Consider the following 12,634-nt stretch of genomic DNA (forward strand, 5'->3'; position numbering starts at 1 on the left):
TAAAGAAAAGATAGAAAAATAAATGCTCATTTTATGTATTGGAAAAACCGTAACCTTTTCTTGAGGAAGTGGCCCCGTTAACTCTCCGCCAGCCTCAGTCTGTCACAAAGCTATTAAGGGAGAACGCTGGCAGAGGAAATGGCAAAGATCTCGTAGCTGTAACGCAGGAAATGTCATTTAGGGAAGCGCTCTGAGTCAAATTCGTGTTGCCGTTGCAACACAAATTTAATACCGGCTGCTACGGGATGGATGTTAGTTTAGTGAAGCATCCACTGAACGCAGAGAGGAGGAGGAGAGGACCGAAGAGGGTGTAGTGTGGCTGTGCATTAAGTGAGGCAGAAAAAACACCAGCCCGCTATAGACCCTGAACTGAAGTACTGCACGCAGAGGACTAGAAGGACAAATGTGGAGTGAACTTAAAGAAAACTGGAAAAAAAATGCCTTGGTTACCATGTTTCAAGCCATTCTAGCGCGGTATAGAAAGCCTGCAGGAAGACTCGGCTCGATTTGTGCCAGTTCTCATTAATATTCAACCAGTTAAGCTGCTTGACTCTGATTGGCTAACAGCTAGATGGTGAGATCTCCAACTACTTAGGGAGGTCCCTGAGACGTGTCTGCATGGATTGAGAAAAGTGACAAAAAAACATCGGGAAAAATTGTCGAAAGAAGCATCTGGGTTCATACGTTTTTGAAAAAAACTGGAAAATGTAAGGAATTTAAAAAATGCAAATTCCAGGCCTGGAAAGGTTTTGGAAACATAAAAAGTCGTGGAATTGTTTTTTAACACAGCATAATAACATGTGATTAATAATAACATGTGATTAATAAATGTATTTTCACGTCATGTTAACCTCAGCGTTGTATTCAGGGAGAGATATATTAAGAATCCCACTATGAACCACAGACATTATCATTCATTTTATAGTTAAAGCTCTGAGGGGAAACTTTAACACTGATTGGTATTCTTATTGGAGAATGTCCACTGACATTTTCAGGAACACACAGTCATGGAAATTTGCCAAAAAGTCATGGAAAAGTATCGGTTCAAATGCGTATGAACCCTGAAGCAACAAAAACCTTGGTCAAAAAGAAAAAGCTGCAAAAAATGTTGGGGGGAAAAAGCCAAGAATGGACTAACTGTTGCTTCTTTTGAAACTAAATGTGTCTTCTGGCGAAAAAAACAGCCACATGCCAAAAAAAACAACCCACACCTTCCACGTGCGGGCGTCGCGTTAGGTCGCGGCAGTTTTTCCTGCGGCGTCGCTATGACGACCAGCCACGCTCGCTAAAAACCTGCGATGGAAGAAGGGAGAACCGGGCACCGCGGCCGAGCCGGTACCAGGAAGCAAGCGCAACATAAAAAGGAAACGCCATGTTGTGTTTTAAATCGATTTTGATTTAAAAATCGAGTTGGTAGGTCAAATCGATTTCAAATTTTCCAAAAAAATCTATTTTTTTAAATTTTTTTTATTTTTCTTTCTTCCCCTTCTTCAGTAGTAGTCAGGCACTTGACCTCTCGCCGGCCCCTCCCCCAAAAACAGCCATTGTCCAATCACGCGTCATAGCGACCGTTACTATGTGAGCATGTCCGACAAACATTGACTCCAAGCAAGACGGTGAAGCGTTTGTAAATCGGACACTAGATACCCCCTCTTAATACATCCATGGATACCCCGAGAGATTGTCTGGAGGATTGTACTATTTGGCAGCCTGAAAACTGTTATTAAAGGCTGTAGAAAGAATTCAGAATGGAAAGAGATCACTGATGCGGTCAACAGTGTTGCCGTAGTAAATCGGACTCCAGCTGAAGTTTATTTAATTTATAGCCTACATCCTTGACACATGTATTCTATAGTCCTAATAGTAATATACAGGCTTATATTGCAATCTCTTAGGCCTACATGTAGGTGTACTTATATTTAAATAAACACACAGTAGCAGAGTTTATGTAGTGTCTTTTATTTTTCTCGTTTTTGTCATGAGTCAGAACGAGGGAAACGCTGAGGGAGAGTGCGTGTCCTCCGCCCACCCCCCTCCGTGCTGGACCACCACCCCGACCCTGTTTTCTGACAGCAGAGGAGCTGGCAAAACAAGCCGAAATATCTCTGTCAATGGCAGAAATAAATCGTTCACGTTCAAGAGAAAACGTTTCATAAATGAGGGCCAACGTGAGCGGTGCCTACAGTGGATCAAACAGTGTGGACGGCCCCGCTCCCAGTTAAATGTGTCGAACATTACGAAGCATAAAAACGTCTGCTCAAAGCTAAGGCTAACAGCTAACTACCGTAAAACTTCAAATAATAGCCCGGGCTTCTATTTACCCAAATCGCCGAAATGCACCGGCTTGTATTTGAGACAGGCGTCTATAAGAGACAGGCCTTTAATTGACAATAGGAGGTTACCACATTATATACATTTTTTTTAATTCATATTATTCGTATTTCTGATTTTTTTTTTTTTTTACGTGAGACTCTGAGATGCTGTGGATCCACTCACACACGCTCACCTCCAGCTCTTCGCTGACCTTCTTCCTCCCTCCACCTCGCAGTCTGGCCCTTTTGTCGTCTTCCTCGGACAGACGCTGCAGTTCTGCTTTATGTTTAGGACGCCATTCTCGCGCTCTCTTAGGATCAATCGAGAAACGCCTTGCCCGCTGCTTCTCCCGAATTTTGTTCGGCAAATTTGACAACTGTCAGCTTAAATGTCAAATCATACTTTTTTCCTTTTTGTCTCCGCGGTGGTATTGAGAGAATTAAGAAAAACTGAAGACTAAAAGAAAGTTCGTTAACCTGTTTGTTACGTTGCCATAGTGATGAGACGTTTATGAACGGTTGCGTCTGTCACGTGAAATCAAATCAAAACATAAGAACAAACGATCTGACGCGTTTTAAAAGATCAAATACAACCCGACACGAAAAAAAAACCAAAAACAGACCAGGCCTCTATTTGAGACCGGCCTTTATTTACCCAAATCTGTTGTCACACCGGCGTTTAAAAGAGACAGGCGTCTATTTGGGACTCGGCTATTATTTGAGGTTTTACGGTAGTTACCGTGTTGTCTAGAGCTACTAACTAGAGGCAAGAACACAAATTGGACCAAAGTTATGATTACCATGGATATCATTGCCAGAATGTTAACCTCCTCTCTAAGCTAAGTTTAATGAGCCCTTTAGCTAGTGTTAATTTTGTCACCTATTTTTAAGTTAGTCTTGGTCTTAGTCTTTGTTAGTCAAGTTTTAGTCGACTAAAAGTCTCATCATTTTAGTCTAGTTTTAGTCAAAACATTTGTCTTTTTTTAAATAAATTATTTCTGATAACCATTTCAGACAAATAGTTATAAAAATAAATAAATGCTATATATATATATATATATATATATATATTGAGCCTCTTCCTTAACGACAAAAACAACCACTGCATGAGGAAAGGATATTTTACAATAAAATAAATGCAGCACGAAACTGGCAAGGCGTATTTCAAGTGAACGCAACATATGTGTTGTTTTTCAGACAACGGCAGCTGCAGACTGTCGTACGTCTCGTGTTGGAATTAGAGACAAACCTTTACACCGTTTAGCATTTGTCTGTCAGCATTTTAACTGTGTTAAATCCAACTGCTAGCTAAAGGTAGGCTAACGTTACCTGCTGCCAAGTTTAGTGTTAACTAGCTAACGGTAGGCTAACGTTACCTGCTGCCAGGTGTAGTGTTAACTAGCTAACGGTAGGCTAACGTTACCTGCTGCCAAGTTTAGTGTTAACTAGCTAACGGTAGGCTAACGTTACCTGCTGCCAAGTGTAGTGTTAACTAGCTAACGGTAGGCTAACGTTACCTGCTGCCAAGTGTAGTGTTAACTAGCTAACGGTAGGCTAACGTTACCTGCTGCCAAGTGTAGTGTTAACTAGCGAATGGGCTAACGTTACCTGCTGCCAAGTGTGGCGGCTAAGGCGCCCGTGCAGCGATGTTTCGGTTGACTCTAACGTTCGTTTAGGAGCATCAGAGAGAAGCGCAGGCTATTCGGTCCGGTAGATAACGGTCGTTAGGGCACCTGTCGGTGCCGTAGCAACGGGTCTCGGTAACAGCTGAATATTCTATCGCATGATGAAAAAGTAGAGACGATTGTAGACGAAAATGAAGAGAGATTTTATCTTAGTTTTTATTTTAGGCCAAACATTTTAGTCTCATGCATGTTAATTTAGTCTTAGTCAGCGTTTTTGGACATTGGCGCAGTCTCGTCATCGTCTCGTCTTAGTCATGGAAAAAAAGGTCGTTGACGAACATATTTAGTCTCGTCTCGTCTGACGAAATTAACACTACCTTTAGCTTTAGCCAACATTAGTTAACATGTTAGCTAACGACCGTTATCTACCGGACCGAACAGCCTGCGCTTCTCTCTGATGCTCCTAATCGGACGTTAGAGTCAATCGAAACATCGCTGCACGGGGCGCTAGTTAACACTACACTTGGCAGCAGGTAACGTTAGCATACCGTTAGCTAGTTAACACTACACTTGGCAGCAGGTAATGTTACACTACCGTTAGCTAGTTAACACTACACTTGGCAGCAGGTAATGTTACTCTACCGTTAGCTAGTTAACACTACACTTGGCAGCAGGTAACGTTAGCCTACCGTTACTGAGAGATTTTATCTTAGTTTTTATTTTAGGCCAAACATTTTAGTCTCATGCATGTTAATTTAGTCTTAGTCAGCGTTTTTGGACATTGGCGCAGTCTCGTCATCGTCTCGTCTTAGTCGTGGAAAAAAAGGTCGTTGACGAACATATTTAGTCTCGTCTCGTCTGACGAAATAAACACTACCTTTAGCTTTAGCCAACATTAGTTAACATGTTAGCTAACGCTAGCTACATTAGCTGCTGTTGTGTTGGGTCTTTGAGCTCCCCAACTTTATTTTTCGTCAGTTTACAACAAAGTCGAACATTTGAATACATCCCTCCGCTGCGTACTGTAACCCCATTTTGCCTCGATCTGGAGGATATCGCGGAGGTATCGCTCAAAAAAAGGTCACTGACACGCATGGGTATACCTCATCCCGTCATGGCAATCTGTCGCGCTGGTCGTGTTTGACCGTTTGTTTGTCGGACGTAGCGACAGTAACTAAGGGGGGGCGGGGCTTGGCGAAAGGCTAATTACCCTCTGCATAGCTACGGATATGCTGCCAGTTTACTCTGTTGAGAAGAGAGGGTTTAACAACACGCTGAAAGTTTTGGATGCTCGATATGCAGTACCTAGCCGCAGGTATTTCTCTGACGTTGCTCTTCCTCAGCTGTAGAACATCACTCGGCAAAAGATAACAAGCGAGTTGAAGGGAATTGACTTTTACGCTGCCACTACTGACCTGTGGTCGAGCCGAACCGTGCAGCCTTACATGCGTCTTACGGTTCATTATGCAGTATGAATAATTTGGATGTTTAACAATCTTTGTTGCACACTGCACGGTGACCTTTCAGTCAGAGAAAGGGTTTGCCTTTGCGATTTTGTTTATGTTGATGCACTTTAATTAAATACAATAAATATGTATTTTTAAAATATATTTACAGTTCGCAGTTATTTTGTTTTAAATGGAAGTGGGGGGAAGAATCGAATCGTAAATCGCCCAGCTCTGTGTTGCGTTCAGGGCCCACGTGACGCCTGCGGTCAGAGCCAGGATGTGTGTTGGGCTCGGTGTCAGAAAACAAGTTGGATCAGCATCAGGGAGACCTCCCCCCCCCCACCCCGAGGAATGTGTGAGCGGCAGTCAAAGAAAACCGAAATCAACTCTTCAGTCAAAGTCACAAACAGAATAATTTAGATCTTTTGCAGGAAAAGGCTTGTGTTCAAGATCCACACCAGGGCTGCACAATATATATATGTTTTTTTTTTATTGTCATTGTGATATTAACTGGCCCAAATAAATGCATCGCGAAAGACACCCAGGGCTCTATCTCGCACCCGGTGCAGCGCAAAGCCTGAAGCAAGTGTCTTTGCTAGTTTAAGACCGCCCAGCGCCCAGTTCGTTTAAATAGCAAATGCGTCTGCGCCCATCTGTGCGCCCATGGGCGTGCTGGTCTTACAGGGAGGTGTGTTCAGGTGCATTCTGGGCGTGCTGGTCTTACAGGGAGGTGTGTTCAGGTGCATTCTGGGCGCGCCGTTCTTACAGGGAGGTGTGTTCAGGTGCATTCTGGGCATGCTGGTCTTACAGGGAGGTGTGTTCAGGTGCATTCTGGGCGCGCTGGTCTTACAGGGAGGTGTGTTCAGGTGCATTCTGGGCGTGCTGGTCTACAGGGAGGTGTGTTCAGGTGCATTCTGCCTCTGCCACTCCTTTTCCCTTTCATCCACTCACCTCTTTATTTCTTCTTCCTTCCCCCTTTCATCCACTGCTACCACACACACACACACACACACACACACACACACACACACAATACAAGTTCCATCCCTCTTGCATACTCCATCCCTTCCTTTTATAAAGATTAATCTCCATATATTTTCCCCCATCTCCCTGTGTACTTCCACCTTGCTTCCTTCCGTGGTCGGTCTTGCTATATTGCTCACACTCACAATTTTCTTTTCCTTCGTCTGTGTGCTTCCTTCGTGTACTCTTGTACTCATGTCTTATTATTTGTTTGTTTTGTGTTTTGTGTGTGTGTGTGTGTGTGTGTGTGATCTGTTTTGTTTCTCCTCTCTTCCTTCCTCCCTTCTCTTTCTCTCTCCCTCTTCTTTCTTCTTTTTTTCTTTTTTTCTTCTTCCATCCATATTTGTCTCATTCAGCTTGTCCTCCTCCTTCATATTTCATTCCTGTCTCTTCATTCTGTCCGTTCACCTCCTTGTCACTGTGTCTCCATGTCCTCCTCCACTGTGTTGTGTGTCAGGTTCCGTGTCCCTTCCGTCATTTCTGGTTCTCCTGGTCCTTGCTATTTCCATGTGCTCTGTTGGTCTTTTTTATGGTGTGTTTTTTTTTTTTTTTGTTTTCTTCTCATCCTTGTGTGTGTGTGTTCTTGTGTGCTTCTCTCTCTGTCTCTCCTCTCTCTCTCTCTTTCTCTCTCTTTCTCTCTCTTTTTCTCTCTTTTTTTTGTGTGTGTTGTGTGTTGTGTTTGTTGTGTGTTGTGTGTTTTGTGTGTTGTGTTTTGTTTGTTGTTTTGTTGTTGTTGTTGTGTGTTGTGTTGTGTGTGTTGTTATGTATTTGTTATGTTTGTATTATATATATGTGTGTATGTATATATGTATATATATATATGTATATATATATATATATATATATGTATGTATATATATATGTATGTATATATGTGTATATATATATGTATGTATATATGTGTATATATATATATGTATGTATATATGTATATGTATATGTGTGTGTGTATATGTATATGTGTGTGTGTGGGATGTAATGTCCTGAAGCGTCTTTTTAAACTGAGACATGCAGGAAACCACAGGCCTGTTTTCTTGTATATACTGTATAGCTATCGGATGCTTTTATTTTGAAATAATTGTTTTTTATTGTGGCATTTTAGGCCTTTATTTGACAGGACAGATGAAGACAGATGGAGAGAGAGAGAGAGAGAGAGAGAGAGAGAGAGAGAGAGAGAGAGAGAGAGATATGCAGCAAAAGGCTTCAGGTTGGAGTCTAACCCTTGCCCGCTGCGTCAAGAACTAAACCTCTATATATATGTGCGCCCGCTCTACCAACTGTGCGATCTGGGCGCACTTAAAGATAATTTTTTGGGGCATTTTAGGCCTTTATTTCCACAGGACAGATGAAGACATGAAAGGGGAAACAGAGGGGGGAATGACATGCAGCAAAGGGCCGCAGGTCGGAGTCGAACCCTGGCCCGCTGCGTCGAGGAGTAAAACCTCTGTGTATGCGCGCCCGCTCTACCAGCTGAGCTAACCCGGCCACATGAACGTGGAACGTTTTCATTGACAATCTTTTCTGTCTTTCAGGGAAATGAAGCCAGTTATGCCCTGGACATGTGCTCGCACTGTGAGTATCAAAGTTTCTTTTCCTTTCCTTAACTGTGGAATCTCCTTGTATGTCGGGTTAGGGTCCAGGTGTCAAACTCGAGGCCCGAGGGCCAAATCTGGCCCCTTGCAGGTTTTGATCCGGCCTGCATTTCAAATTAGGCTCACAATAAATTTAGGCCCACCTAGTTTTTGTCGCTTTTTTTTTTTTGGTACTTTTTTACATTTTTGTACATTACATTACATTACGCCTTTAAATTTTAATTTTTACACATTTTCTGGCAGTTTATGCACTTTTTTTTCAATGCTTTAGACACTTTGTTTTAACGTTTTTCACGCTTTACTCAATGTTTTGCCACTTTTTCTGAAGTTTTTGGTGCTTTTTACGATGTTTTTGGAACATTTTCAGACAATTTTGATGCTTTTTTTCGGGCTTTTTCCAACTTTTTTGGCGCTTTTTTCAACGTATTTGTCGCTGGCTGGGGAACTTTTTTTGCCAAACTTTTTTTGGGGGCTTCATGGGGCCCAAAATATAAGTGAGAGGACTACACTATATGAGACATGCAATAATACAGTCAAAATATTTGACTTTTTCTCTTAAAATAAAAGCATGTCAATAAACTGTACATGTCTGGCCCTTGGTGGGATTCTCATTTTCCAGTGTGGCCCTCTGGGAAACTGAGTTTGACACCCCTAACCGTTAGGGTAATGACTATCTATGTCACATACATTCATCTTGAATATGTAAAGGTTAGTGAAAATCTGATTTCACGGACTGATCTCATGAAGTGGCATAGGTATGACATGCCAATTCGAATGCCATTATTGGTGTCTTATCAAGACGCACACTCACTTTTTAGCGTGTTTATCATCGCCGTTTGGCCTCCGTTGACTTACAAAGATACATGTTTCTTTTTCTAAATTTGTATTACTATTTTCGACCTATTCTTGCCTTCCTTCCTTCTTTCTACCGTATTTTTCCAAGTTTTTGTCTCCTTTTTCCATCAGTATTTAAATGTTTTCCAGGTCCAAGGCTGTTGTTTAGTAAATCTGTCGCTGACATCGCTGTAGTCTTCCTGTAGTCTTTTGTTTTTCTACCAAAAATTATACGCGCTGGTTAGGGAGTACATGGCTTAAAAAACACTGTTCAAAAGGGGGAACATTATAGAAAAAAAGCCTGAGAACCAGGGCACTATATGATAGTGATCATCTGGTGGAAAGTAAGACATGTTCACGCTGAGTTTTGGGATACGATGGAGGCCGGTTTGATTGATGTGAACGTCACCACTCGCTGCACCTTCCTCTGGCTCCCCCAACGCACTCCCCGGCTAAAAATGCCTCGCCGCTCTGTAAAGGTCAGTGTCAGCGCTGTTGGGAAAACCTTGTTTATTTTTAGTCGCGGCAATATCCAAGTTTTAATTAGTCGGTCGCGTTGCTCTGAGCCCCTCTAACTCCAAACTCCAGAGTGGGGAGGCTTATCTCTTAATTAGAAGATTATAACTGTAACGTCTGGACCTACTTTTTAAAGTACCCCCCCCCCCTAGTCAGGAAGGCAGTAGGGATTGTAAGATGAACTTGGGTCTCTTAATTACGTCACACGTTGCTGGTATCGGATACTTTTGCTGAGTGGGTGGGAGGTTTAAGGGGGCCTGCGTCCTAACAAGCTGTTAAGGAAAGTCTCAAAGACTGGGGAGGACCCTTCGGGAGGGGGGGGGGCCTCTCGTGCTGCCTGTTGATTCCCATAAACAGCTCAGACTTTGCTTGAACCTTGTTGCCTGGAAAGTGGATCCCAAAATCTTTGGTTTTTTGCATCCTGTGCCAGTGTTTCCCACTCGGATGACTGCTTTAGCCTGGCCGATCGGCACAGCACTGATTTCAGAAGAAAATGCGTCACTTTTAAAGCTGGTACTCCTGTTATTTCCTTACAAGCATGTAGCATTTTAAAGGTGCACTATGAGTTCCTGCATGGTTTCCTTTTGGTCTCAAATCGTAGCCATCTCTCCTTGACCCGCTAGCTGCCTGGGCCCCTGAACACACTGTGAAAAAGCCCAGTTTCAAGAGACAACACAGGGCACGTAAACGTCAAAGAAAGACTAGGGGCACAGGCTGTGCACCAAATTACGACAAACCACGTTCCAGCCAATCAAAATGTAAAGAAATAACAGGAGTACCATTTTGGTGCACAGCCTGTTCCCCTAGTGTTTGATTTACGTGTATTCAGGGGGCAGACAGCTAGCGGGTCAAGGAGAGATGCCTACGATTTAAGACAAAAATGAAATCACGCTGAAACCATGCAGGAACTCAGGCAGTTTTTTTTTAAATGGAGTCCGGCGCAGTTTTTTCGCTCGACATAAAATTGCATCACTTCCAGCAAACTTCACAGCGAACAATGAGGACAAAACAGGACCAGCGATCTGTTTTAACAGAATATTCTCCGCTAAAATCGCCGAATCTGTGTCGTACATTACCGAGCCCGTTCGTAACCGCTAGGCTATCCAAAAACGTTCACTTCATCTTTTCAAGATGGCCGACACTCAAAAGTCCTGCTGCTGCAGACGTGAACTAACCACAGGCAGTCGCCTCGTTCACAGATTCGCAGCAATGCATCTCTGAAGTTCACGGCAGTGCAACGCTGAATAAATATAGGGAGCAACGCAATGGATATTTGGCGTTTTATTTTTGGTCTGGTGGGGGTTCCCGTTGGATTGGCGGCCCGCCAGGCCTGTACAATTTATAGGGGAAACTCTGTGAGCAAGTCTAGATGCTGTTGTGTGGGCCAAGGTGTCTCTGATTACTGCAGTTGACTTTTGGGCTCTTGTCAGAAGTCACACCGGCAGCTCTCAGGTGTCTCAGCAATCACCAAAACCTCACTGGTATTTGACATGGTGTCTGGGGCGACGGCCCGAAACAGGGAGTCATGTCAGTCTGGCTGACGGTGCTGTATTCCCCCCCCCCCCAGTCAACTGACAGACTAAGCCTGCTCAGGGATATTTATGGGAGTTCCCCGATGCTGTCACGCTTCAACTCCCCACCCTTATTTTCTATCAGGAACAGCAGTTCACTGCAGCTGCTTTCCCTGTTAAAATCAAAGCTGCATTGCTGAAGTCTCCCACTCAGCCCATCACAGAATAACCAGTAGTTTACATTATAAGGTACCCTGTGGAGTTTTTGCCCTCTAGAAGCGCTCTGCAGGCACCCCCGTTTTTATAAGTGGGTCATCATTTTCTTTGTATCTTGCAGGCACAAGAGGGTGTGGGCGGCACAGGCAGAGAAAGAAAAAGACTGCAAGCCAGTAAACATGGCTGTTAACTATCTATCACTCCACAGGGCATCTTTTAATGGTGTGTGACGGTCTTATCCAGAGGTGCTTTTTAAGAATCGGGACACTAATGGAGGAATCCCCACACATTGCTGTGTCACATTTGGCTTTTTTTTTTTTAAAGGCTACTAAAAAACAATCTGCTGCCATTCTTGCCTGTGCATATGTTCACTGGATGCATGAGCTCTGCTATTTCTGTGCTCCTGGTCTATTTTTGCTGCAGCTGCTCTTCTGTTGTAGTTCTGACTAAGCAGTTGCTCAACACGAGTATTTGCTGTTGTATTAAACCACACTTTGCTATTTCCACCAGTAACCAGGGGTGTCGCCAAATCAATCGAGGACTGAAATCTAAGGATCTAAGCCATAGACTGTTAATGTTAATGGACAAAGCGTCCGGTTCGGCGAAGTGCTGCAAATGCGGAAATGCCTTAAACCTGCTTTCTATCTAAATCCGCGACACGTGCGGTTGCAAAAGAAGGTCGGTTTCTGTAGAGGTCAGTGAGAAAGTGACCCACTTGTCACTTGATTTATTACCTTAGTAAACATCTTCATAATGAGTTTATGGTCTCAATCGCTAGTTGTAAGTCTTCTGCAACACAGAATGATGTTAATTTCTTTAATTATGGTCTCGTTGATTTTAAAATCGCAGGGTATGTTTTAGGGCGTGGCTATGATGTGATTGACAGTTCGCAGCCTGTCTTATATGAATATAACTATATGGGACAAAGATACAGTGTTTCCTCTATGTTGATTTTGTAGTGGTGGCCCACCATGGCAAAATTTCTGCCACCACAGTATCAGAAATAAGGCTGTACAAAAAATGTAGCCGCGGTTGCCTTTTTAAATTATCCTGCCGCTCACATTGCAATTTAACAACAAGTAGAACTATTTAGAGGTTATTGGGCCTGTCCAGTTTAACTCCACATACTGTTAGTATAGTGTTACTGATGTAGTTTATTGTCAAAATGTTCACTTTCTTCCGAGTCGACTATTAAACGAACAGCTCCTCTAATAACCTCACCTTGGTGGGTCCGTTCTAGGTGGTCAGTCCGTTCTGTTGTAGGTGTTAAGTGCCCTATAGTTCCTCAAAAAATACAGTTCAATCACAACTGAAAATATGCCTCATTGTGTGTGAATAGAGGTAAATAAACGGCAAACTCAAATACTCATAGCAGATCTCCACAAACCAATGGGTCAAACAGTCAACGGTTACAACATTAAACATTAAACTGTAGCAATAATGAAATACAACTTATGTGTAAACCAGCTTTTCTGTTCAGTGTTTGCTGCTCAAGTCACTGTTTACTCAGGCCTTGTCTTCAACAACTGCTTTATTTTACAGTTTTTATTTTACAAT

At 42.9% G+C, this 12,634-nt stretch overlaps 1 protein-coding gene across 1 annotated transcript in view; it reads left to right on the forward strand.

Moving 5' to 3' along the window:
• The window catches only part of ppp3r1b (protein phosphatase 3 (formerly 2B), regulatory s1ubunit B, alpha isoform, b), a 69,194-nt gene that overhangs the window by 6,909 nt on the left and 49,651 nt on the right, over positions 1–12,634 (forward strand). The window contains exon 2 of the mRNA XM_039808508.1: positions 7,941–7,980. Coding sequence (XP_039664442.1) covers positions 7,941–7,980 — 40 coding nt within the window. The remainder of the gene's footprint in view (positions 1–7,940; positions 7,981–12,634) is intronic.

Source organism: Perca fluviatilis, chromosome 1, assembly GCF_010015445.1.
Source record: "Perca fluviatilis chromosome 1, GENO_Pfluv_1.0, whole genome shotgun sequence".
In the NCBI taxonomy this organism is placed as follows: domain Eukaryota; kingdom Metazoa; phylum Chordata; class Actinopteri; order Perciformes; family Percidae; genus Perca; species Perca fluviatilis.